A 23,612-nucleotide genomic window follows, 5' to 3' on the forward strand; every position below is an offset into this window, starting at 1 on the left:
CTACAATGCGGTATCTGTATAATTCTCAATTGCGGTGTCATCATCATTCTCGTCCTCGAAATAGCCAATACCACCATCATGGCTAATGACTTCCACCTCTTCCCGAATACGCACTTTAAGGTCGATCAGTTTCTTCCCTCGGGATGAGAATTCAGAATCAAATGCCCGGTGTCGTTTCAGAATAGACTTGTCATCGGTTTGCCAATCGGTAGGGTGAGGTTGAGAGTCTGGATAGAGAGGTCCGTAGAGCCAGGTGACATCGCAATCCTTGAGCCTAGTCATTGTCAGAGATATGAAGTCATGGTGAGTTGCTTGGGTACCCACCAGTTCAGTTCCTCCGCTGGGATTGTTGACAAGTTGTTCTTGAACTTTGTCCATGCCCTCCAGATGCCATTCTCCAGGCGACTCTTGTTGATGAGCGATTTCGCCGAGCTGACTGCCTTCCATGATGGACCAATCTCCTCATCGGTCCACCCGTGTGACAGATAATCAACAGAGCGGCTAGACGTGATCGGTACCTCAGAGTCATCCTTACACCTGGGTTGATCATCGGGAACTAGGAGGTCGGGAGCATGGGCTCCTCGAGACTCCAAGTCTTCAACCCAAATGCTTGACGCGTCGCTGTAATGTGAAACGGTAAAATGAGACTCCTCATCAGGCTCATTATAAAGAGAACTACAGTTAGTTGGCTGCACAATCTGCGGAGCGACAGCCTGTGAAGATATCTGGCCAGCAGGAGGAAGAGCCTGGGATGACTCCAAGCTATTTTCGGTACTGAGAATGGCTCTTTGGGAAATTTGGGGCGTCGGTCGCGACGGCGTCATTGATAACGTCAATATGTTGGTTACGTGGTTGTAATAGGACCTGGGGAGTACCCTTGCCGGATCGTTCTCCCAAAAGGGACGTTCATCCGCCCAAGTTAGCAGTCTTGGAGGGCAAATGAAGAGACTGTCTGTTCTGATAAGTTGCCGGTCATCCATACGGATCCCGAGCGCAGAGGCCAGCCGTCTGCCAAAATACTCTGCCTTGGAGATTGTATCCATCTGAACTCCCCTGACTATACGACGAATAACGTCGTTGTAGATGTGCTGGACCGATTTAGCATAGTTGACATCGACAATGTCGCTCGAGATCCCGAGCATGCCGTAGACCTTGTCGCGCCTGTCTCTGCATTCGAAGTTGCCGAATGATAGTAGCAAGTCGGAGATCGGGGCTCCTTGTTCCTTCAGCTGTGGATTGGTTTCAAGGAATGCTTTTTCCTTGACTAGGATATACCCCGGTGCGTTCATTATCTTTGAAGCCCGTTGAGATCCGTGAAACTGACTTCCTGATTGGAGCATGGAGATCTCCATGCCGCCGAAGAAGCTGTTCAGCTTGTTCCAGTTCATACACCTTAGGCCGCAGACTATTCTTATCTCTCTAGCCAGAAGCACTTCTTGGATGATCCAGATTCTTCTCCAGTATACCCGGCTGAAGAGGCTGAAGATTGCGTCGCCAATCTTTGCGTCGAGGACCATCCGAAGAGCACCGGAATCCCCCTGATAGGAGTAGCCGATCTTGTTTGGGTTTTGGCCGTAGAGAACTCTTGGTTCCGATAGAACCCGTAACGTTTTCTTGGTTGACTTGCCTAAAAGACGGTGGGTGAGGGATGCTAAGCTGTCCATGGCGAGATCGGATTTTGCAGTTGGCCTACCAAGCCAGACAAGAACCACTGTCGCCGACGAATAAATCTTTCGCATAAGTCTGACCTGGTGGTTTCTCTCGGCAATGTTACTTTGGTTGATGCATATCGAATCAATCCAAATGAACTGTGGTCGGGGATCGCAGTCTACGTCCAAGGACGGGAGCTCTTTGAGTAGATCCCACGCCGCTTTCCGGACTAAAAATGAGTGCCCATTGATGCGGATTGGCTCTGCTATACAAGAGTCTCCCCAAGTATACGAAATTGCGGCGAAAGGGGGACATGATTCATTGAGAGGGAAGACCTCAAGGCCGTATTCTTTTGGAGAATCGTGTAGCTTCAACAGACGCACCTCGCCGCCCGGGTCGGTCAAGGTTGTGTACTGAAAACGAGACATGGCTTAAGGCATTTTAACGAGGCCATGGCGCAAATTATACAGTCATCGGCGAGCTGAAGCGCCAATATGTACCCTTGAGTGAGTTCTGCAGAGTGAGGAGCTAATCGCGGTGCAGGGTCAGCCTGATATGCAGCCCTGCCCAACCTGACACTCTGATTGAGCCGTATACACAGCCCTGTGACCAGTTTCCTGTGGCGAAGCTGAGAACAGCCCTACAAAAGATACCCTCTGTTCAAGGAGGCTGTAGTACTGCGTGCACCCACGTGCGGACTGGTTCTTAGGCAGGGTCGCATTTTTGTCTGCGGCACACTGTCATCGAATTCATCGCTAGTCACCAAGGGCCTCAAGTCATAAGCTCACGTAACAGACCCTTTGAAGCCCGTAAGACTCCAAGGCTGCTTCTTGGGCCAAGTTGCTTTGCTCCATGACGACTGCCACTTCTCTGAGCTCTGCTATTTCAATTTCCTTTGTGGGAGAGGTTTGCTTTGCATCGACAAGCTGGGCTTTCAGCTGTTTGTGTCAAGTTTACGGCTGTTGACATGGCGATAAGCTACGAATCTTGGACGTGAATGGGCGAAATCACTGGTACATGCAGTATAAATGATGCAACTCGAAAGAACTTTTGTATAACAACTCTTGCAAACGCAATCTTTTCCAATAAACTAAACACAAAGACACACAGACCAGTCACTCACTCATACTTGAACTCATCGCTATTACTACCCAAGCCGTACTTGTTGGCTAGTGAAGCCCAGCGGTCAGACCCATCCGCCATCGGTTTCTCCTTGGTCTGGCCGCGCCTAGTTTCTAGATGCGCCCACGTCACCTTGCGGTTCTGTTCCCCATGGTGGGAATTCGCTGTCGTAGGTGTTCTTCTGGCTACCGCCAGACCATGAATCCCTCTAAGCTCTTGTTAGTACCTAAGAAGAAGGAAAGTCTAAAGACTTGGCCTCATACTTGCGGTGCGCGTAGCACCAGCTGGTTGTGGGCGAGTGCTTGTGGGCAGCGCCTCGTGTTTGTGCACCCGGCTATCCAGCTATAGCTTCCTCTTGTTTTAGTTAGCGCCTAGTCATTAATTCATGGTAGACGGATGCTTACCTCCTCGCTGAAGGTGGCCTTCCTGCAGCCCTCCTCCATATCTGCGGCTCTTGTCTGCCTTGCCTCCTTCCTGAAGGGCCCTTGCCTGTTGGTGTGGTTGAGACATTCTCATGTGGAGAGAAAGAAAGGTATTTTTACTGTTGGATCTCCCTCTCATCGGCGCGGTTGATTCACTGGCTACATCACGCGCCCTCATAAAGGGTTGAATGGTGTTCTCGGTCCCAGTTCCTTTGACAGAGTCACGTCCTCTCTTTCGATCCGAGCCTCGTAGTCGTCTTTGTGATGGTTGCATCACTGAAAACCTCTGTTGAGATCGAGTTTGTGGGCGCTACCGGTAGCGAATGGGTCGAACGGGATCGTGGAGTCATCAGTCTCGGTCGACGCAAGCTATCTGGTCGCTACGTCGCAGGCCGGATCCGATAGCGAGCGCGGTCTCGCGTTCCCCACACATGGAGCGCGTGGTGTTGCTGATAACTATCTATCGAACTGATCAGCATGGCCTTGCTGGGTATGTGGCTTGCTGTTGAGTTGTCTCCCGCTGGCTGTGTGTGTATAACATTGATCTTGATGGAACGGGAAGCCCGAGAGGGTTGCTCATGGGAATGAACACATCCTGAAGGTACATGATGCAAGGGTAAAAGGGCAGTCTGGCAGTCTCGCCGGGTAACCTAGGGTCAGGCATATTCCCTCCATGGGATTGCAAGCGCCCTTCAAATTAGCCTCTCATAGGCCACTGGCATCCCTTCCCATAGCTCTTCCATTGTGAAGATATATGATTGTCTCGATACCAGCCGTTTTGGCGTCATCCACGCCCTACATATAGCCGTGCTCATGCTCGATGATTCAGATCACCTCCCAGGGATGAATTGCGAATGACTTCAAGGAATCCTCGACGACGGCGGCCGATCCATCTTATCAGCCATGGTGACTCCAAAGGAGGCCGTCAGAGAGACCAGCAGGACGATAGACGTCAATGTAGCGCTCGTCTGACAGAGCGATGCCGCTGGTATGTCGGTCAGTCTCGTTGGCGACGTCTTGGAGTGGGACACGACGTAGGCAACGGGTATCTCTGACCTGCTACTGGAAGAAAGAAATATACAGAGTCGCACCGGGACGAAAAATCTCTTTCCAACAAGGACGCATCTGTCTTGTATTAGCATCGGAAGAAGCAATCGGAGGCGGCCTCATACTTGTAGGGGCTTGTCCCACGAAGCGTTGACTGAAGATGTTGATTGAGAGTCTATAAATGCGACACCGATTGCTTCCTCTTGAGGAGCCTAGTCACTGTCAACTCATCTTCCTCAGTGATTGTGTTTGGCACCGGCCTCGGATCTGGGAGTTGGGCACAATGATGACCTTGCGACGAGCATGGTGAAACTCTCGGTGCTTCGCTGGGAAATGTCGTAAATAGAGGCATTGCTTGGGTTGTGAACTCATTGAGCAATATCCGATTATGGAATCCTTGACATCGATAGTCAGCAGGGCGCAAATAAAAAGCCGTAGAGTCCTTACAGTGATGGTAAACAGCCCACCCAAGGTCCGCAATATTGGGGCGCCTTCGAGTCATCACGATGGCTCTGTGCTTCGTGACCGGGGACTCCTCTCTCCAGTGGCTTAGAGGCGCTCGCCTTAGAAGTTTCTTTGGTATATAGATGGTCATAACTTCTTCGGAGACCTACTGATTGGTAGTCTGCTCCTCATCGGCGGGAGTATTGGTGGTGATGGCTACCCAAGCGTGTTCCACCGACTTGACAACCCTCGATAAATCGTTGACGATAGTCTTCCAGATATTGGTCGCAAAGTAAAGGATCCTGGAGGTAAGCTAGGTACTTGTAGCCGGTGTTGTAGTCCCTGATACCTTCGCTGGGGAGTAGAAGTCCGTGGTGAAAGAGGTGCCTGACGTCTCGGAGGAGGTGCGACAACCTTGACGATCGCGTTTCAGGTTCATGAGGTGTATTTATGTGGAGTTTGAGCGATAGATTTGATGCTTCGAGTGTCCAAATCAAGACATTTGCGCATTTGTGATGGTTGTCTTTGAAGTGTTGCGGGAAGAGCTTCGTCGAGCCTGAGGCCGAACACGTGACCCAACCGGATCACGTTGTCCCCGGGATGCTCCTCGCGGTGGTCCAGGTTGGTAGAGTTATTGCACCAGATGCCAGCTATCCCCGCCCTTTATCCTAAGGTAGAGAGGAAGAAGTTTTGATGAAGTGTGTTCAACAGCGTGAGCCAAGAAACAAGGGACCCTGGAGGTTCTTCGCCAGAGTCTGTCATTGTTTCCGAGAATGTCGCTTCTCCGTCCCAGGTCGGGACTCCTTGCCAGCGTCTTGAACTCATTTTACGGCAGCCACTTCTCGGAGATAGCTGTATATATTATAGAAATATCCACCGTGTTTGGGTCGTTATGTTCAGGCTATCTCCGCCCCGGACCCTTGGGGTCACACCGGAGTTCCGCTGCCAACTTTTCGAATTCCTCCTAGGTGAATCACGTCCTCATATATGTACTATGACAAGACCCCGCTTCTCTCTGTCGGAATTAGGTGACATATGCCGCTTTTTGGAGAAGCGCGGTGGTTGATGGATTGATCAATCATGAACCAGCTGCTGGCTTGACTCAGAGGATGACGAAGCCAATGGAGACGCCTTAGCAATAGCCACGCTCATGGCCTCGACGGAAGGAGAGAGAAAGGCCTCGCCGACCCCCCTCGGGAACCCATCTAGGAGTTCCTCGTCGCCATAACGGAGAGGGTCTAGCAGGCTCCCTCCGTTATCAAGCGCCTCTTGGGGTTGGAGAACTAAGCTTTGGCCCTGGGAATCTTGGCCGTGCGTATTTGGAACGTTGACGCTGTGAGACTGAGAGTCCGGAGCTAGGGATATCTCATTCAGGAGTTGAGGACCTTGGTCGTCGGTGCTTGGGTCCTCGGAGTTGGGGGTCGATGAGTCAAGAGCCAGGAGAGCCTATTATTCAATCTGACGGATTCTCGATTCCGTGTCGGCGGTATCGGGTTATAGAACCTTTGAGGCTAATGCTATGAAGCCCAGTTGCTAGAGATCGTTATCTCCATAGCCTGACCTATCGGCCTCGCGGATCTGAGATGCAAGGGCTCGGAGGGCCTTGTCCTGGAACCAACAGATGACTCCGCTATAGCAGTTCCAGGCTTCAGAGCGCTAGCCGCCAGTGCCATAAAGGCCAAGTGTCGAAGTTAAGAGTCTTCGTGGGCTCGTGTGGTGTTGGCGTGGGACCTTCGCGACTGAAGGCAAAGGGTGACCTGTTGTTGTTTGAGGGGGGCGGACTCCTCGGTCAGTTCGATGTTTGGCCATGCTGTTGTCGCTCTTCCCCTAAGCGCATCGGTACTGATGGCCGCATATGTATCCAGAAAAGCAACCTAAGAGGAAGCCACGCCTATGCCCTTCCAGAAACTCATCGAATAGTCGCTCATCATCAACGCAGTCAGCAACAGAGCGCTTTCGTCTTCGCAAGACTTCGAGTTCGTTATTCCCCTAATAGAAAGGACGGTATTCATTCCTTTTCGAAGAACGTCACATCACTCTATATTTGAGTGGGAGCATCAGCGTCGTAGTGGTGGTAGTGGCAGCGACGGCGGCGAGGCGTCGGGCATGGCGAAACATCATAAGGTGACCCTCTCCACCAGGCATATTCCTTCCATCAAATACCTCGAACTTTCCCTCACAGCCTTTTTTGATATAAAACGTGGTGTCCTAGTGGAAGCCATCTCTTCCGGTGGCACATATATATAACCCTCTAACTTGCCCGAACATATCCAGATCGGCGACACTCGAGGAATCCGAGGGGGGAATCCCTTTCGGTTCCCGCTTAGGTAGTCATCGGTGAGCGTCCCCCCGTCAGTATAGTCTAGCCCTCGTCCACAGTCTCTCATTCATCGACCTCTCGCATGGTCGGGGCCCCGCGGTTTCCCTCGACTGGGGTATGGGCGGCTGCGTCTCGCCTCTCATTCTCATCGGCGGCGGAGGCGGTGGTAGCGGTGGTTATGTTTGATGGCATCCGACGCCTCTTTGAGAAAGCAGAAGACGGCCCTCTACTGCTAGGCCAAAGTCATACAACATTCGCTCTTGGAAGGAGAAATACAGAGCGGACTAAGAGATTCTCACTCATGACAAAGAGTAGGCAAGGTGAAGAGTCAAATAGTGAGTTAAACAGTAGGAGAAAAGAATTCTGAGGAGCAATATCACCGAAGGAAATAGCGAAACGATAAACTTTTACGAAACCTCGAAGCCACTGCATTTGGCCCTATGATGACAATCAACTAATGTCATTCTAAACTATAATTCTTTTTGCGGCTATGAGTCGTTAGAGTGGAAAAGGGGAGAAAAGGCAGAGCTTACCTTTCACTGGTACTTCCTGTTGTACGCAATGCCAGCTTTGAATCCGGCATCGTAGGCCACCTGTTGACCGTGGCTAAGGCTATAGGCGTAGCCACTAGCTACACCTTGGCGATAGCCACGGTCGTGGCCACGGCTCAAACCAAGAAGAAACCCTCTTTCGTGACCTCGAAGATATTCGTCGAGAATATCTTCATCGGTTTGATGAAGAGGTTCGGTCGTCGTCTCCTCAGTATGGTTGTAGGCATTTGCCCCTTGGGCCGGGAGGATCTGATGACTGTTAGCTGGTGTTTGTCCAGACTGACCCGGCGAATGGCGGCCCCGACGGAGGCCAAGGCGAAGCCCCCGTCGATCGCCGCGGGGCTATTCGTCTAGCAGGTCCTCATCGGTGATATTGGGAGGCTCCGCGAGCCTCTCTTCGTCGTCATGGGAGTCCCACTCTGCCAGAATCTAATCACTATTAGCTCGTGATCTCCAAGGGTCATTTTTGGGACTAACCTGGCGAACCATAGCCACAATCGAGTCCACGAGTGCGCGGCGCTGTGCACGGCGGATCGCCAGGATTGCGTTTCCGAAGGCTCTGGGGCAAGCCACTGGGCGGGTGAATCTTCCGGTCTGGGGCATGTTTGTGGCTTGGTGCGTATGCCGGAGGTGATTCTATAGTCTATAAAGGGAACTTTCTTTCAAAGAGAGGAGACGATGGCGAGCTTGAGAGCTGGTGGCTCATCGGATAGAGCGGGCAGGATAAGGAGTCAAATAATGGATCAACAATGCAGGGAAACATGGTTCACTGGGTGGCGAGTTGCCGAGTAATGACAACGACAAGAACGAGATGACTTTGAATGCCGTACTCCGACGTCCTCCTTCCTCCGGCTTGATTTCTGGCGCGTGTTTTATCCCAGAAGCTGGTCTCCTATGATGAAGTGTTAGAGGTTCAAAAGAACAAGTAGTAAAGCTCTTACCAGCAAGGTACAATAACCTATCCACGTCGCTTGACCTTATTCTCGTTGACTACGAAAAAACCCAGCTAGGGGCCCCTCGGTGTATAAACTCTCCTGTCCCTCTTGAAATCCGTCCCGTCTCCGCGCCGCATATCCGTCCCGATGGCCCTCGTTGTAGCCATCGCTTTGGCCGTGGATATATCCGATCTGGCATCCGCTATCGAACCTAGATTGGCGCCCCTCCGGGAGCCCGAGCTAGACCCCTACCAGAAAGCCGTTCCTGTGTCCGTCCATGTTCTGTCTCACGTCCTGCCGTGGGCTCATTGGTCGGAGCGGTGGTGATGGTGTTGGTAGTGGCGGCGGTAGCGACCGCAGCGAGGTGTCGATGATGGCGGAGACGCCATGCCTCTTAGTCACTACCTTCACCAGACATATTCCCTCCATCAAATGCCTCGAACCGTTCCTCAAAATAAGCTTCGCTATATAAAACGTTCTGCCATTCTTGGAAGCTGTCTCTTCTAACGGCACACGTATATTGATGGTCATCATTGTAACCCTCCGCCTAGCTCTGGATGCTGCCAGAAAGGCGCCCTTCGAGGAAGCCAAAGCGAAAATTCCTCTCCGTTTCCGCCCAGGTAGCCTTCGAAGGGCGTCTCTACGTCGGGGTAGTTTGCTCCATCGTCCGCACTCTCTCATTCATCGGCTTAGGGTATGTCGTTGGCGAAGCAGGAGACGGCCCCCCACAACGGAAATAAAGTGATATGATACTCGCCTAAGGAATGAAAAAAGAAAGTGGGAAAAGAGTCTCTTAGCCATGGGATAGGAAAGGATAGGAAGAACGAAGGGGCAAGTAATAAGTCAGTAGCAACGAGTCGTAATCCAAGATATTTAGTGACTTTCGTCTCCATGGAGATAATGTAGCGACGTTAAAGCTCTTAACACTCTGTGATTTGGTAGGTAGGTATCTTGGAATCTAACCTCATCTGTTTCCCACCCTCGCCCCTACTATGAACCGTTAGAGTGGAAAAGAGAAGAGACAGCAAAGCTCTTACCGTTTACTGATACTCGTGAGCGTCATCTAACCCGTCACGGAACCCAGCGTTGTATGCTTCCTCCTGAGCCTGGTGGAAGCCTTGAGCAAACCCAACGGAAACTCCTCGTCGGTAGCCAAGCTCTTGCCCTCGGCGAATGCCAAGGCGGAAGCCTTGCTCGTGGCCACTCAATAATTCATCCAGCAACTGTTCGTCGTTGGAACGGGGAGGCCCCGCTGGCCTCCTCCCGTCGTCAACTTCGGGAGTCGGTGGTCGGGTCGGCAAGATCTGATCACCGTTAGTTACCATGTTGCAACAGCTGTATTGGGGACTGACCCGATGCCATCACGGTGATGATTGGCGTAACGATGGCGCGGCGGCGCGCATGCAGATCTTCCAGAGGTGGTTCTATAGTATATGAAGAAGATGTTCTTTTGGAAAGAGCAGAGAGGGTCAGGGTGATAGGCTATGGCCCACTGGAAAGAGTAGATAATCGTGAGTCAGCCGGTGGGTTAACCATGAGAGTAATGATTGTACAAAGCGTTAACAAGCCAGTGCTTGCTTTGATGATCACAGCGAATTTGGGTATGCAAAGGTTTGGTTTGCTGGCCCGTTCTATCCACCCCAAGGTATTCCACTCCAATCTCAGAACGATTCAGATTCCGTAATATCTAATATGAACTGTTAGAATGGAAAAGGGAAGAAACGGGAGAGCTCTTACCTAAAGCCTAATCGCTCGTTCGCAGCACCATCGTTGTAGCCATCCTCATACCCCATCTGATAACCCTGACGAAGGCCATGCTCAAAGCCAACGGCCACACCGTGGCGATAGCCACGCTCGTGGCCGCGGCGGAGGCCGAGGCGGAAACATCTCTCATGCCCTCGGAGGTATTCATCTAATACCTCCTCATCGTTGTACACAGTCCCTCCGATATCAATATCGGGACCCGTCTCTCTGACTGAGAGCATCTAGTCACCGTTAGCTCGTAAGTTCCAAGGGTCATATCTGGTACTGACCTGTCGGATTGCGGCAACGACTGCAGCCACGAGGGCGCGGCGTCGCGCGCGGCGAAATCCCCGGATGGCAGTGCCGAATGCGCTGCGGCGGGGGGCAGGACGGGCAAACCTCTGACTTGAGGCATTTTGGTGATTCGGTTCGTGTGTTAATCCCGTTGTCTTTTGGATTTTTGTGTTTTTGTGGGAAGAAAGAAATCCAAAAACCAAAAACAAAATCTGGTTATATAAATATGCGTTTTGCCTGCCAGGGGGCTGCCACTGCTCAGGTAAGGGCACTAGGACTTCCGTCTCTTTTTAGACAAAGGAATGAATGGTGGTCTAATTCATTATTTATAGAATATCTGCTTTGAGACTAATATAAAAATGTTCAAGTATTGCTTTACTTGGAGGTTAGTCGTGGTAGTGAGTGTCGACTGATGTCTTTGTGGCTCTTTGGAATATCATGGCCGTGAAAGGACAGAAAGAACGACATAAGTAGAGGAAGAAATTGTATTCATGTGATGATCTTTTACAGTGAGATTATATTCCAGTTTTAGAGAGAGACCAATCCATCACCTGCGCGTAGGTGATGTTCAGGGATCGGGAAGGGAGAAGACAACCGATACCAGAGTCAATGACAGTAGGTGAAACAGAAACAATTGAAGCGTTGGAAACCTGACTTGTATAATGTCAATAAAGGTGATGGTGAATATATAAAAGGCAGAAGAGAAGACTTATAAATGTTAGACTCAAGCCACCCTGGAGGATGGTTGTGTTCGTGCTTGAGCATGAAGATGAAGGTGTGTAGGATGAAGTAGGAAGGACTGAACATCTTACGGATATCCATAGGGTATTTATACTTATTAAGCTGGGCAAGGATGTTCTGTCGTTGTGATCTGGCAGGTTGTGAGCGGAGTTTGCTCATGACTGGTGGCTGCGTCATGTTGGTCAAAACGAAGGCATGCATAGTAAACAGTGACGAAGAGTCAACAGTTTGGGCAAAGTTTTGGCTGTGAGAGGTATGGAAATTATTTGTGTTTGTTGCCATCTATCCATCCAAGAACACATGCATGCCATCAGTTTAGCTCTACGGTTGTCACCCTGATTTCATCATGTTGTTTGGAGAGGCATGAACAATCAGCACAGATTGCTTAAGTCAATTCACAATCTGCACAAAGAGCGATTCGATTGTGCTTGGTTGTGTCTCTCCATTGTGAAGCACTTACGCAACCCATCTTTCACACACCTTGCTCAAAGCTGACATAGACCGAACTGCTTGACAAATTCAAACATCAGCACAAACAAAGAAAAAGACAACAGGGTAACAGAAGCGGCGTGACAATAGGGTACCTTGATTACTTGTTGTGCACATCAGCTGTTCACGAATAATGCATAGCCAGCTGAACAGCCCCATGCGATGGATCAACCCTGCTCAGAGCCGCGAAACACTACAGGGATAACGGAGTTCCCGAGAGAATACAGTTCAATATATGCAGGTTCACCGTCCTATACGAAAACTTTACGTCTGCTTGTAAACTCTACTCAACTGACCTAACCGACACTGGCGCAAGAACCTTCTCTTTCGCGCTCAAAGGGAATAGCTTAGCGTTGGCCAACTTCCCCTTTTAGAAACGAACAATCCGCTCCGAGAACCTGCTCAATCGAGCTAGGTTGATCGTCCAACCTCCCATAGGCCCATCTCACGCCACGAGGCCCGGTCCCTATTGCTGGGAGAACTCCCGGGAATGCAACTCTAAACAATGGTTCTAAGGCGAATTACACCATTGGTGGAATATCCCGTTTTAGCCTGATGTGGTTCGGTTTTGTCGGCACTTGATGGGGTCCCATAAACGGCCCATTGCCGCATACGACTTCTTGGCCGAGCCAGGGGTTTCAGGTCCAACACACGGGCCAATCTCAGGAGCCCGGATATTAAGGGACTAGGATTTTACTCTATCAGAGACGGCAGATCTTCTGGCCTATATAAGTATTCAGCTAATGCCAAGTTCTGTTGGTTTGTTCATCACCAGTTTCAACTTCATCTCATCTCAATAGTCTCACATTCAAATCGTCACCATGAAGTTCTTTGGTGTTGTTTCGGCCTTCCTTGCCGCCACGGCTGTGGCCACTCCCACCACTCCCACCGAGACTATCGAGAAGCGAGACACCACCTGGTGCGATGCTTTTGGCTCTCTGGCCACCTCTGGATACACCGTCTACCACAACAACTGGGGCAAGGGTGATGCCACCTCTGGTTCCCAGTGCACCACCTTCACCTCGGTCAAGAGCAACAGCTTTGTCTGGTCCACCAGCTGGACCTGGGCTGGTGGCCCCGGCAAGGTCAAGTCCTACTCCAACGTGGCTCTCGAGAAGATCAACAAGAAGATCTCCGACATCAAGTCGGTTTCCACCCGCTGGATCTGGCGGTAAGAAGCCCATTCCTTCACCCTTGTCTTTGTCTAACTGGCCAGATACACCGGAACCAAGATGATCGCCAACGTCTCCTACGATCTCTGGTTCGCCCCCACCGCGTCCTCCAACAACGCCTACGAGATCATGATCTGGGTCGGTGCCTACGGTGGTGCCCTCCCCATCTCCACACCCGGCAAGGGTGTTATTGACCGCCCTACCCTTGCTGGTATCCCGTGGGACGTCTACAAGGGCCCCAACGGCGACGTCACTGTCATCTCTTTCGTCGCTTCCAGCAACCAGGGCAACTTCCAGGCTGATCTTAAGGAGTTCCTCAACTACCTGACTAGCAAGCAGGGTCTTCCCAGCAACTACGTTGCCACCAGCTTCCAGGCCGGTACCGAGCCTTTCGAGGGTGAGTGATGCTTCCGTATATGATTGATATTCGATTACTGACAGTTTTAGGTACCAACGCTGTCCTCAAGACCTCTGCTTACACCATCTCCGTCAACTAAGCCATTGCGGGATATCAGTCTTGGCGATGATGATAAAATTTTGTACCTTCTGCGCTACCACTTCTTGTACATAGCTTACCAAGACATATTCATCGCAACCCATCAACTGTGCCAGTGAACTCTGAAATGAACTCGTAGAAGAATCTTTCACAATGTGCCACTGATACCAATGAGACTCAAGTTTCGCCCAGGGACGTTGCGCCGGCGGTTACCCTGTGGCAGCATGCGCTGGTTCCAGCAAGATGATCAGACTGGCCAATAAGCTAGAATCAAAACCAGTGGTGAACAAGAAAGCTAGATAATCTGTCGAGAAGTATTATTCGTGCAAGTGCCGAGGAGGGATTGGACGCAGACCATCTAAAGGAGGAGCATGGTTGCATAATATTGCCTGACAAAGCCTGTGCACAAATGAGTGGAATTCGCTAGAAGCGCTCGTTCCGTATAGGTAGTGAAGGCCTAGACTACCTCCGATCAATCATGGATGCTGAACTTTCGATAATTAAGACTACCCCAGAAGGAGATAAAACATATTGCGATGATTTCACTGAACAGTGAACAGCCATGTTGGACACAGGCAAAGAACCTCTCAAACTCCAATGAACAACCCGACAACCTAGGCCTTTCTAGCAAGAACTGCCGTGAAGAGCATATTATCATTATTGGGGAGAATAGAGCTTCTAAAAAGGTAGAGTTTAGGCACTTCAGACACCGGTACACTTTCGAAAGCTACATGCTGCCTAGGTGAGTAGGGACGAAGCCTAAGATTTCAATCAGAATGAACTCCAGAAGGGCTTCATGGGAACACAACCTTCCCCCAAACTGTCCCCCCTCAGTTAGCCTACTACTAAACTAAACGTTCAAGGTGCGCAGTGCGGTTCTGGTCGTCAACCGCGCTCCCTATCTGTCCCCCTCTTTCACGTTGTCCTGGGTTTTGAATACGTACTGATATGCAGCCTGCAAGCATGGAGCCTACGCAAGTGTGCGTGGCTGTAGTTTCCTTGTTTGTTCTCTTTGTTAACTGGATGTTTGTTTTGTTGCGGTAACTAAACAGAGTAGAAGCTGTGATAAATATGGGAACCTACCTGAGTCTTTGTTTCCCTACCATCAGAACTTTGTGCGGGTACAAGACTTGGCTGTGCTGGATGATTCAACCCCAACAACAATGGAAGCGCTTGTGTTGATACGGTATTCCGTGGACGCAACAGAGCATCTAAGAATTGAGACACTTGCATATTAGTACGTCAAAGATCATAGACGAGGGACATGCGACGGCTCACTGTTTGAAGCTGGGGCTGAGACAGTGGTATAGCCGTAGAGGGAAGCAAAGGCGTAGATGTGAGGGACTGGCAAGCACGAAAGAAAGCACGCTGTTTGGCGCTCGCCGCTGAATGATTGAGCTGCCCTCAAACTTGGGAAAACAACTCCACTGAGAATGTGGATGCGTCTCGGTGATGACAGGCGGCTGCCGCTTGCCTATTCGCTGCTTGTGCCAGCCCAAGAGAAACGGGATGACCGCACCAAGATGGCAAAGGCGGAGAGCCCGCCTGGATTTGGTGCGGCCTCTTCAGAGGGCCCGCAAGAAGAGCTGGACTCATCAGGCATCAAACAGTCCCAGGCAGGCAGACCGATAACTCCAACGAAGGGTACGGATACCCTGAAGCAGATCCTGATGATGCTGACTATTTTAGTAATTAAAAGCTGGGAAATGGCCAAAGCAGAAGTCAAGGACGCCGACGAGGACCAGGGCGCCCACGAGCCTCTCCGTAAACCCTCTTACGCCAGTACAGGCATCGCAGACTCCGGATCTCGCGCATTTGACCCCAGATCAGGCTTCTTTTCATGATGATGCGCCTTTAGACCCCTTAACGCCAGTACGTGCGTCTCAGGGGGCCCACCCCTGCGCCGCTTGACATGGACGAGGCTCTGTATCGAGGTGACGGCATGCCTATAAGGGTTGCTACGCTCAACCACGACAGTATTCCTGGGACATATGACGCGTCTCTCCAAAAACGGCTACCGCAGAGAACGCCCCGAGAGTAAGACTATGAAGGGAGCAGTCGCGGGTCAGAAGACGCCGAGGCCCATGTATTGTCTGAGGGTGCTTCTCAACCGCCATTAGGAGCCCGGGTGTCGCATTTTCGGCCTCGGGGTCCGACAACGCGCTGCCGCGCCCGTCCGAGAGACATACACGGATTGATCTAAGACGACGATGGTGGCAGTAGCGACGCGGGTAGCGAGTCCCAAGGAAGTGAATCTTGTCTTGATCGAGCGAATTTGCGGCGTGATCAGGAGCTATTCCTTAAACCAGGACTTTTCCGTTCTCATTTAACTTGAGAGTTGCGCCGCTCAGGGACAGTGACAAGGTTCAGGGCCGGCCCGAGAGCGCACGAGCCAATTCTTATGTGTATCAATAGCACACTCCGGCCCGCGGGTTTCCTCAAGATCTCTTGGCGATTCGTGTCATACGTCACCAGTGTCACAGCAATATTATGAGCTATTACATTTTATAGAGCCAACTTACAACCCAGAACCAGAACCTAATGTCCCCTGTATGCCCCATCATACCCTGCCGCAACCCGATCGTCAACCCTCTTCATCTCTTGTACCCTCTCATAATCAGCAGGCAACTCAACGAGACTCTCCTCAGGCATCTCATATCTCGCCTCGTTATTACGTATCCCCGCAGCTTCATCCATCTTTGGCAGCGAAGGCTTTTTGTTGTTCTTCCTTCGTCGTATCAGCAGCCAAGCGAGAAGCCCGATTGCTCCAAGCCCGCCGATGACAGCTCCGACCGCGATCCCGGCCTTGGCGCCGGTGCTAAGGGAGCCTGTCGACGAGTCTGTCGACGAGTTTGCAGACGAGGCTGTAGACGAGGTTGCTGACGAGGTTGTTGACGAGGTTGTCGAATCGCAGGAACCGAAGTCGGCTTGGCAGCCCGTTCCACAGTAGCCTAGAGAGTCGAGTCAGCGTTGTTGGATTAGATACGTCCCTTGGGCGAGTTCACTTACTCGAGTTCCCGCCGCAGTACCCCAATCCCGAACAGCAATCACCAAACTCGCTACCTTTGCAGACAGCGTCGATATCCGAATTAGATCCGCAGTTTCCGTCAATAGAAATAGCACCAAGGCTCGTAGATGACGCCGCCGTCGAGGTTGAAGTCTTATCAGTTGCTGCGGTGGTCGTGGAGGTCTCGTCCTCGTCAACCGATGAACAAGTACCGAACTCGCTCTGGCACCTGTTCAAATCCCAATGTCAGCGGCATCTAGAAGAGGTTTGAGGAGCCGATGGAGCAAATCCAGCTCTTTTCGGACTAAGACTGCACTCACCCGTCACCACAATAGGTCACATTCTTGCCACAGTACCCCAATGAAGAGCAGCAGTCTCCATACGTGCTCCCTTGACATGTGATGTTGCTTGTGGAAGTCGCACCACATGATCCTGAGGTACTAACAAGCTGCCCATCAGGCATTGACGAGCAGGTGCCAAACGCATCTTGGCAGCCCTCGGCGCAGTATGCTGAAGTCTTACCGCAGAACCCTTTAGAAGAGCAGCAGTTACCGAAGGTGGAGGTGAGGCATGTCGCGTTAGTCTCGGAATTAGAACCACAGTTGCCGTCTCTGCTAGTGGGGTTTGAGCGCGGTAGGAGAAGAGAGGATGAGCTGGGAACTGTCAGGGGTAATTCGAGCAGGGGATCAGTGACCTTACAGTTCAAAGTCGTGGAGGAACGATGCCAAGACTGGGGAGAATATCCACAGAAAACACACCAGGGAAAACTCCATGGCGACAAGTCGCTTGTTTGGTTCTGGGAAACGACGCAGGCAAAGGCCTAAAGACGTTCGTTGCAAGATCCTCCTCGATCCTAGCGGGGCACAATGCCTTTATGAGGGATCACCCTTCAAAACGACCCTAGCAGAAGCGCCGAGGTTAGTCTGATCGTCCTGCTCCACTCCAACCCGTCCCTAGCTCCAAGCCTCAAGGGAACATAAGCGAGGGGTTGAGACTAAGACAGCCGACCTGTCATTCTCGCTGCGGCCCGATAACGCGTCCATCCGGCACCTACTTGCAATTAGCACCTCGATGTCTACAAATGAATAGCTTTCATGAATCTTCCAAGGCGATATGCCAGCTTCAACTCATAAGATAGCTAGCAGGAAGCCCAAATGATGTTGCAACGCTGACAGTCGCACCATGCTTTGTCTACCTTGCCTTGTGGAGCTGACCAAGTTGACAACGAATAAATGGTCCTATTTTTAACCTTTAAGAATGGAGACTCGTGTAAGCGCCGAGGTTGAGGTTAATTAGCCGAGATTCAGGAGGCTGACGGACCACCTTTTACCATCTCCACTATCCTCAGGGGGGCACTGCAAGAAACCAATTATATCGCAGGTCAGGATTCAGCTACTACCTCTTCGGGGTTGGTGTGTGCTTACGGTGTGGAGAGATCATTAAGGCTGAGTCTGGAGCTCTTTAACCACCAATCAAAGCAAGTGACATATGCCTGTTTTTGCATCTCAAGCATGGTTTGAGCGCTTCCAGCACGGCAGTGTTTTCTTTCTCGGTAACGATCGCCCTGCCCGTTTCTTTTGGTCCGGCTCACTAAGTAACCAGGCTGGCGGCAAATGGAAAAAATTGACGTCTTTGTGCCAGTGTTATTTTAAATGTGGAAATGAACATGAACAGGGCTTAGCTTTCAGACGCTCAAATGTCGCCGACGTAGTGACTGGGGTTAAGCGGAATGGGACTTATAATAAGCCCAAGAAGATTGAAATTCGTGACTTGCACTCGGGTCTTCTGGCATCGTTCCAAGTATATTCGGCCATGTTGGCTTCCTTCACTTCTATCGTCGGCCGTCTGGCCCTGATTCTCGGCCTTTTACTCAACCTTGTCCTCGCTCAGTGCGGTCCTGACAATGATGGAGCCCGCTGCCCTTTGAACACTTGTTGTTCCTCATCGGGATACTGCGGAACATCGGATATCTACTGCGGAGACGGCTGTCAGTCAGCGTTCGGGAGCTGCTCTGAACCTACAGTTCCTTCTTGCTCTACCGGCCGTAGTTCTTGCTATACCGGTGGTAAGTCGGCGACCAACGGCCGCCGCGTTGGATACTGGCGAGTAAAGCAGGCATGGGACCGGTCTTGCAATGTCGTTCTTCCCTCCCAGATCCAGACCAAAGGGTTAACCCATCTGATCTTGGCGTTTGCCCATTTCGACTCGAAGAGTTTCGCAGTGGGCGCTGAAGACCCCAAAGACGTCCCCTATTATACGCAGTTCACCGCTCTGCAGAGCAGCTCACTGCAAACGTGGATTAGCATAGGTGGCGGCAGTTTCTCTTCCGACTCTTGGTCTTCCATGGTGGCCTCATCGAGCTCCCGATCCGCCTTCATCTCGTCTCTCAAGTCCTTCATGGAGACCAACTCCTTCCAAGGTGTTGACCTGGACTGGGAATTTCCAAAAGCTTCAACCGCCGATGGAGATAACTTTGTCTCCCTCGTCCGAGAGCTCCGAGCCGCCTTCGGAAACGATTATGGCATTTCAGTGCCAGTGCCATCGGACTGGGGTAGCCTCCAGGGCTTCAACCCTGCAGGTATGGGCAAATATGTCGACTTCTTCAACTACATGGCCTACGATTTGCATGGCTGGGGGGTTGATGCCGAGCCAACAAAGAATGTTGTCACCTACCAGGCCAGCATACTAGATATCGCCACCAATCTTATGCCGCTGTGGGCGAACCAGACCAATGCGTCGCAGATCAACCTTGGTATCCCCCTATACGGCCGCGGCTATACCCTCTCCTCCTCTGATTGCAAAACCGCTGGCTGTGCTGCGTCAGGGCCCAGCGAACCGGGTTCTTGTCTCGCAGATCCGACAGGTGTCATGGTGCTAAGTGATGTCAAAACGGCCATATCGGCCAACGATGCCGCCGTTGAGCTTAACAGCACCGCCATGCAGAAGTATGCGACCTGGGGAAGTGATCAATGGATAGCCTATGACGACGGTGATACGTTGGCACTGAAGATGGCATGGGCCGATGGATTGTGCATGGGCGGCGCTATGTTCTGGACGCTCGATAACGATGGTGGTGCATGGGAGTAACACCGCCTACCGGGTGTAAGGACTTGTGGCATCTACCTAGTACAAAGGGTTTCACAGCATCTTCTAATAGTGTAATACTACCCCCGCTTTCCACGGCAGTAAATTAGAGTTAATTTTAAACATCGCTCTTCGCCACGAGGGGACAGGGATTCCGTGGTTGTCAGGTCCAGTGTGTCCAACCCAAGTCCTGGGTAAGATGGCCTAGTGGATGGGGGCTTGTACGGCCTATGGTCCGGCCGAGATGCGGGGGGGGGCGACGGTTAATGTACGCCATCGTTTGGGGAATGGCCACAACGGGATATACTCTTAGAGTACGAAGATGAGCAGCAGCATTCTCACCCTACCTCTATTCATGAACTTTGGCCGTTCGAATAAGTCCTTCGGTCATCTGTGCCATTTAATCTGATGTTGGTTGAGGGGAGCTGATGGGGTATAGATCTACGAATGATAGCTCGCAAGCCAGCCTTCACCCCCTGACGATGGCCGTTGTGGCCGTTTGTGGTGTGTTACTGTGGCGTGTTACACAAGTGGCCCCCACATGAAGAAGCGACAGCAACCTCCCAAAACTCCAATGAGTTCGCATAACACGCTCTTCCGTTGCGACGAGAGATGACGAAAGTGTAGAGCTGTAGTACCTGACCTTTCCAAGTCTGGTGTGTAGCGCCTAAATGGTAAGGTGCAGGCCATCTCTTCCCGTGGCCCTTTGTTCACTGCATCTCTACTCTACTTGGACAATCAAAAGGGTGGCGCATGGTGACGAGCATGAACCCAAGTCTTTGTCCCTATCGTCAAAGTTTACATGACAGGTCCGCCCAGAACATGGTTGCGTTGTGGTTGCTAGCCGCTTTCCTGCTCACTGTTTGGCCTAACTCATGGGAAACGGGTGACTGGGCTAGCTTGCTGAGAACGTATTGTCCACTGTCAAAAATTAACTGTTGTGTGTTTGTAGAAATGCGCCTGGCAGCTCTTGGTATCCAGCGACAGTCAGTGCAAACAGCCATCTCCACGTCACTCCTCGCATGCATGCAAGGAGAAACTCGTCGACTTTTCCTTTTTCTCACACCGGATCCGTTTTAGCATCATACTTTTGGATTACGATGGCACCACGGGGATCAGACATACGACATCACAGCCTATTCAAATTACACACTCACAGCATTATGAACAGGCTGCACATGATACCACAATACTTTGTGATAGGCTGCTAAGATCACGATAAGATCAAATAACCCTTTCTAATCCTGAGCCTTATCCTCATCCTTATCCTCATCCTTACAAATGGCGCATTCTCCAACGCAGTAGCAATCCGACAAGATGTCGTCAGCATTATGACTCCAAATTGGGCATCGGCTCGTGTTGAAGTTCAGACGACCCGCGCTACTACACCAGGCTTGGCAACGGGAGGCTATTCCCCAAGTCCCGGCCTCGCAATCCACAGAGTAAAAGATCTCTTGTACTTTCGAGACGCCATCATCTCTGCTATCGGCAGTCGGGTCGACGGGCAAGCCGACGACCACGTTGCCCAAGATGCTTCCCAAGAGGGAGAATGTGAGGAGTGGTTTCGCAGGGCCTTGTTTTTTTGAACATGTTGAAGAGAATTGATCCTGGCGATTTAACGATTAGCTGGGTGGTGCTTTCTGAGTGAGTTTGCCTTGCGGTGTATTACAAAGATCGATGAGTCCTGTGATGTGTGGAAATGAGTCGGGTTGAGAGGTTTACGTTCTTCTCACAGGGACTGTCACCTCTTTATATACTTGAACTTGATCATTCAGGGCCGAGCAAATTTCACTCTCTAACATGTTTTATGAGTTGTCTCTCAGAAGGCTACATGCTCTGCCACTTGGACTTGATCCGACATCGTGACTTGTTCTGGGTTGTATCGGCCATGAAGGGCCGCGGTGGTGACCGTCTACTCCGTAACGTTGTGGGTGTTGGCTGTTGGCTGTTGGTTCTACGCAGGGTTATGTGCAGGAAGGAATCTTTGGGCTGAAAAAAGAGCAAAGTTCCATCGCTTGGGCATTGATAACGGTGAAGACGGAATTGGTCTTCGGCAGACTTAATTCATAGACTTTCGGCAGGTTGGAACTGAAATAGATGTTAGCCATTCGATATTACTTATGTGATTGTTCTTTCTCGATAGTCAACGATAGTGCCAACTACATTTTATTAGTCTTCGATCGCTCTTTTCCAGAGTCAATCTAATAACATTGTGTGGTCCAGGGTGCAAGCCTTTCCACCTGCTTATCAGAAAAAAACAAAGACATACTATCTCTTCCTGTCATTCGACGATAGTTGAGTCAAGTCGCCTTTGCATTAGCTGCAGATTACCGCCCGTTGGTGACAGATCTTTTTGAACAGTAGCGGAACTTTTGACTAGGCAGGGCTAGGGTGACAATACCAAAAAGGAAAGTGACAGCAGATCTATTTGAATAGTAGCGGAACTTTTGATCGGGCAGGGCCAGTGTCTACGACGAGAGACAAATGCAGATGTGAACGGCGAGCTGTTTCTAGTCTGCTGTGGGTTACTGTTGGTTTGGGGGAGAGGCCCAGAGACGATCACCCGCCATGTGGCAAGAAACCACATCCTGAATCGTTCGATCCGGAGGCTGTCTGTTGGATACGCCGTATAGACCTGCATGTCGATATGGCCAGCGAGGCGCCCACTAGTCTCGAGGATATCTGGACATGATCATACGAGGCGAGCCATAGATAGTCCTTCCATTTCGCTGTGCTCCACGTGTAGGAGCCCAAAACCCCGGGCGACGTCTTGGAGGTACCTGGCACGCGAGACTTCTAGTACTCAGGCCGGTGGCCTATTCTACTTCCATCAACGCAGCCTTATGTAAAATAGATAGATATCCATTGAAACCTAACTTTAGTAGAATAGATGGAAAGATATGCAAGAACTATCCATTTCCAAAGCTTGAATACGTGGACAACAGACGTGGAATGGATCGCTAACCTGCTAGCACTTATGCCATGTTTCCCCTTTGATAATGCCAAGTATTCAGCTAAATGGCAATGTGATGGGGTGAGGGATTTTTGATCCGCATGCTTATCATGCACGTTACTGCATGACTGCGGAACAGGGAAAGGGTTATTATTTACATCACCAACAGCCAGAAAGAGCATAGTCTCAAGTCAAATGTGTTGGTTGCAAGTATCGCTAAATTTGTGTATAAAGATATCAATTCTCCCAATGGTCCTTCTTTTTAGAAGTTAACCCAAAACGTTTGCTGATAGAAGAGCCGCGTCGATTATTATATCAAAGAAAATCAAGTATCATGGCGAATCAGCCCACAGTTCATTATACAGTTGACCCTTCTACCAACCCGGGTTCATGGCCTCCACCTGCTCCAGAACTTAGCAATGTCAATATCAATAGAGTCGATGTCATTTTCATCAACATCAACGGCGACTCTAACTTTCGGATTGTTCGAACGGGCACCAACGAACATGTTCACCATGCGGTCATGCAGGTGACAAAGCACATAGCTCGGGGCCTCTACCGAATTGTCAGCATGAATGTCAGTGACTACTCGTGCGTGGTGGTCATGTCAACTGAGAAATCGAGAGACGAGCTTATGTGGAAGAATGGGTTCCCTTGGGACAGGGAGAATGATCCCCAGCCAGAGGTTGTTCTACAGTAGATGGAAGTGCGGGTGAAGGGTTAAAAGAAGTCCAGATATTAAAGATAAGGCTTTATGTTTAATAAAATCTCCATGAGAAGTTTATTCAGCCACCTGAAGAGGCTGTTCATTGCTCGACCCTTGAGACGGCATTGTGGAATCTTACCTTGGGAGGGGGACAGGCCCTCTGCACACTCTTTAAGAACTCTCCGACTTTTTCGAAATGACCCTGACACTATTTTTCTTCCAAAATCTTGAGTTTGATACCAAAGGCAATGTCGAGATTGTCCACGATGGAACGACGGCAAGAAACCCACTCTGGTCCTCGGGATTCTGCAGGAAGCTCAGCGTTATTATGGCCCATCCCATGTGGAAGGGCCAGAAACCCTACTCGTGAATACTCTTCACCATCAAATTAGTTATCATCTGCCGCACCGACGATCGTCGCCTACTCCCACAAGAA

The 23,612-nt window shown here is 50.7% G+C and overlaps 7 protein-coding genes across 7 annotated transcripts; 3 read left to right on the top strand and 4 right to left on the bottom strand.

Annotated features, from left to right (window-relative positions):
• NCS57_01174700 (HET domain-containing protein) lies at window positions 1–1,664 on the bottom strand (the record flags this gene model as incomplete). The annotated part of the gene is made up of 2 exons (XM_053061448.1): window positions 1–274; window positions 325–1,664. 2 exons carry the CDS (start codon window positions 1,662–1,664, stop codon window positions 1–3), a joined length of 1,614 nt encoding a protein of 537 aa, XP_052909834.1.
• A 5,877-nt stretch (window positions 1,665–7,541) lies between these two features.
• Window positions 7,542–8,159, bottom strand: NCS57_01174800 (uncharacterized protein; the record flags this gene model as incomplete). Its single annotated transcript, XM_053061449.1, has 2 exons — window positions 7,542–7,805; window positions 8,034–8,159. The coding sequence occupies 2 exons, from the start codon at window positions 8,157–8,159 to the stop codon at window positions 7,542–7,544; spliced, it is 390 nt and encodes a 129-aa protein (XP_052909835.1).
• A 2,003-nt stretch (window positions 8,160–10,162) lies between these two features.
• On the bottom strand, window positions 10,163–10,649 carry NCS57_01174900 (uncharacterized protein; the record flags this gene model as incomplete). The annotated part of the gene is made up of 4 exons (XM_053061450.1): window positions 10,163–10,178; window positions 10,229–10,476; window positions 10,525–10,544; window positions 10,634–10,649. 4 exons carry the CDS (start codon window positions 10,647–10,649, stop codon window positions 10,163–10,165), a joined length of 300 nt encoding a protein of 99 aa, XP_052909836.1.
• Window positions 10,650–12,579: 1,930 nt separating this feature from the next.
• NCS57_01175000 (Endoglucanase) lies at window positions 12,580–13,427 on the top strand (the record flags this gene model as incomplete). Its single annotated transcript, XM_053061451.1, has 3 exons — window positions 12,580–12,929; window positions 12,975–13,327; window positions 13,378–13,427. The coding sequence occupies 3 exons, from the start codon at window positions 12,580–12,582 to the stop codon at window positions 13,425–13,427; spliced, it is 753 nt and encodes a 250-aa protein (XP_052909837.1).
• A 2,537-nt stretch (window positions 13,428–15,964) lies between these two features.
• Window positions 15,965–17,206, bottom strand: NCS57_01175100 (uncharacterized protein; the record flags this gene model as incomplete). Its single annotated transcript, XM_053061452.1, has 4 exons — window positions 15,965–16,377; window positions 16,436–16,662; window positions 16,754–17,086; window positions 17,133–17,206. 4 exons carry the CDS (start codon window positions 17,204–17,206, stop codon window positions 15,965–15,967), a joined length of 1,047 nt encoding a protein of 348 aa, XP_052909838.1.
• Window positions 17,207–18,221: 1,015 nt separating this feature from the next.
• On the top strand, window positions 18,222–19,520 carry NCS57_01175200 (Chitinase; the record flags this gene model as incomplete). The annotated part of the gene is made up of 1 exon (XM_053061453.1): window positions 18,222–19,520. Exon 1 carries the CDS (start codon window positions 18,246–18,248, stop codon window positions 19,518–19,520), a length of 1,275 nt encoding a protein of 424 aa, XP_052909839.1. The 5' UTR covers window positions 18,222–18,245.
• Window positions 19,521–22,804: 3,284 nt separating this feature from the next.
• Window positions 22,805–23,170, top strand: NCS57_01175300 (uncharacterized protein; the record flags this gene model as incomplete). Its single annotated transcript, XM_053061454.1, has 1 exon — window positions 22,805–23,170. The coding sequence occupies one exon, from the start codon at window positions 22,805–22,807 to the stop codon at window positions 23,168–23,170; it is 366 nt and encodes a 121-aa protein (XP_052909840.1).
• Window positions 23,171–23,612: the final 442 nt, after the last annotated feature.

Source organism: Fusarium keratoplasticum, chromosome 9, assembly GCF_025433545.1.
Source record: "Fusarium keratoplasticum isolate Fu6.1 chromosome 9, whole genome shotgun sequence".
Lineage (NCBI taxonomy): Eukaryota > Fungi > Ascomycota > Sordariomycetes > Hypocreales > Nectriaceae > Fusarium > Fusarium keratoplasticum.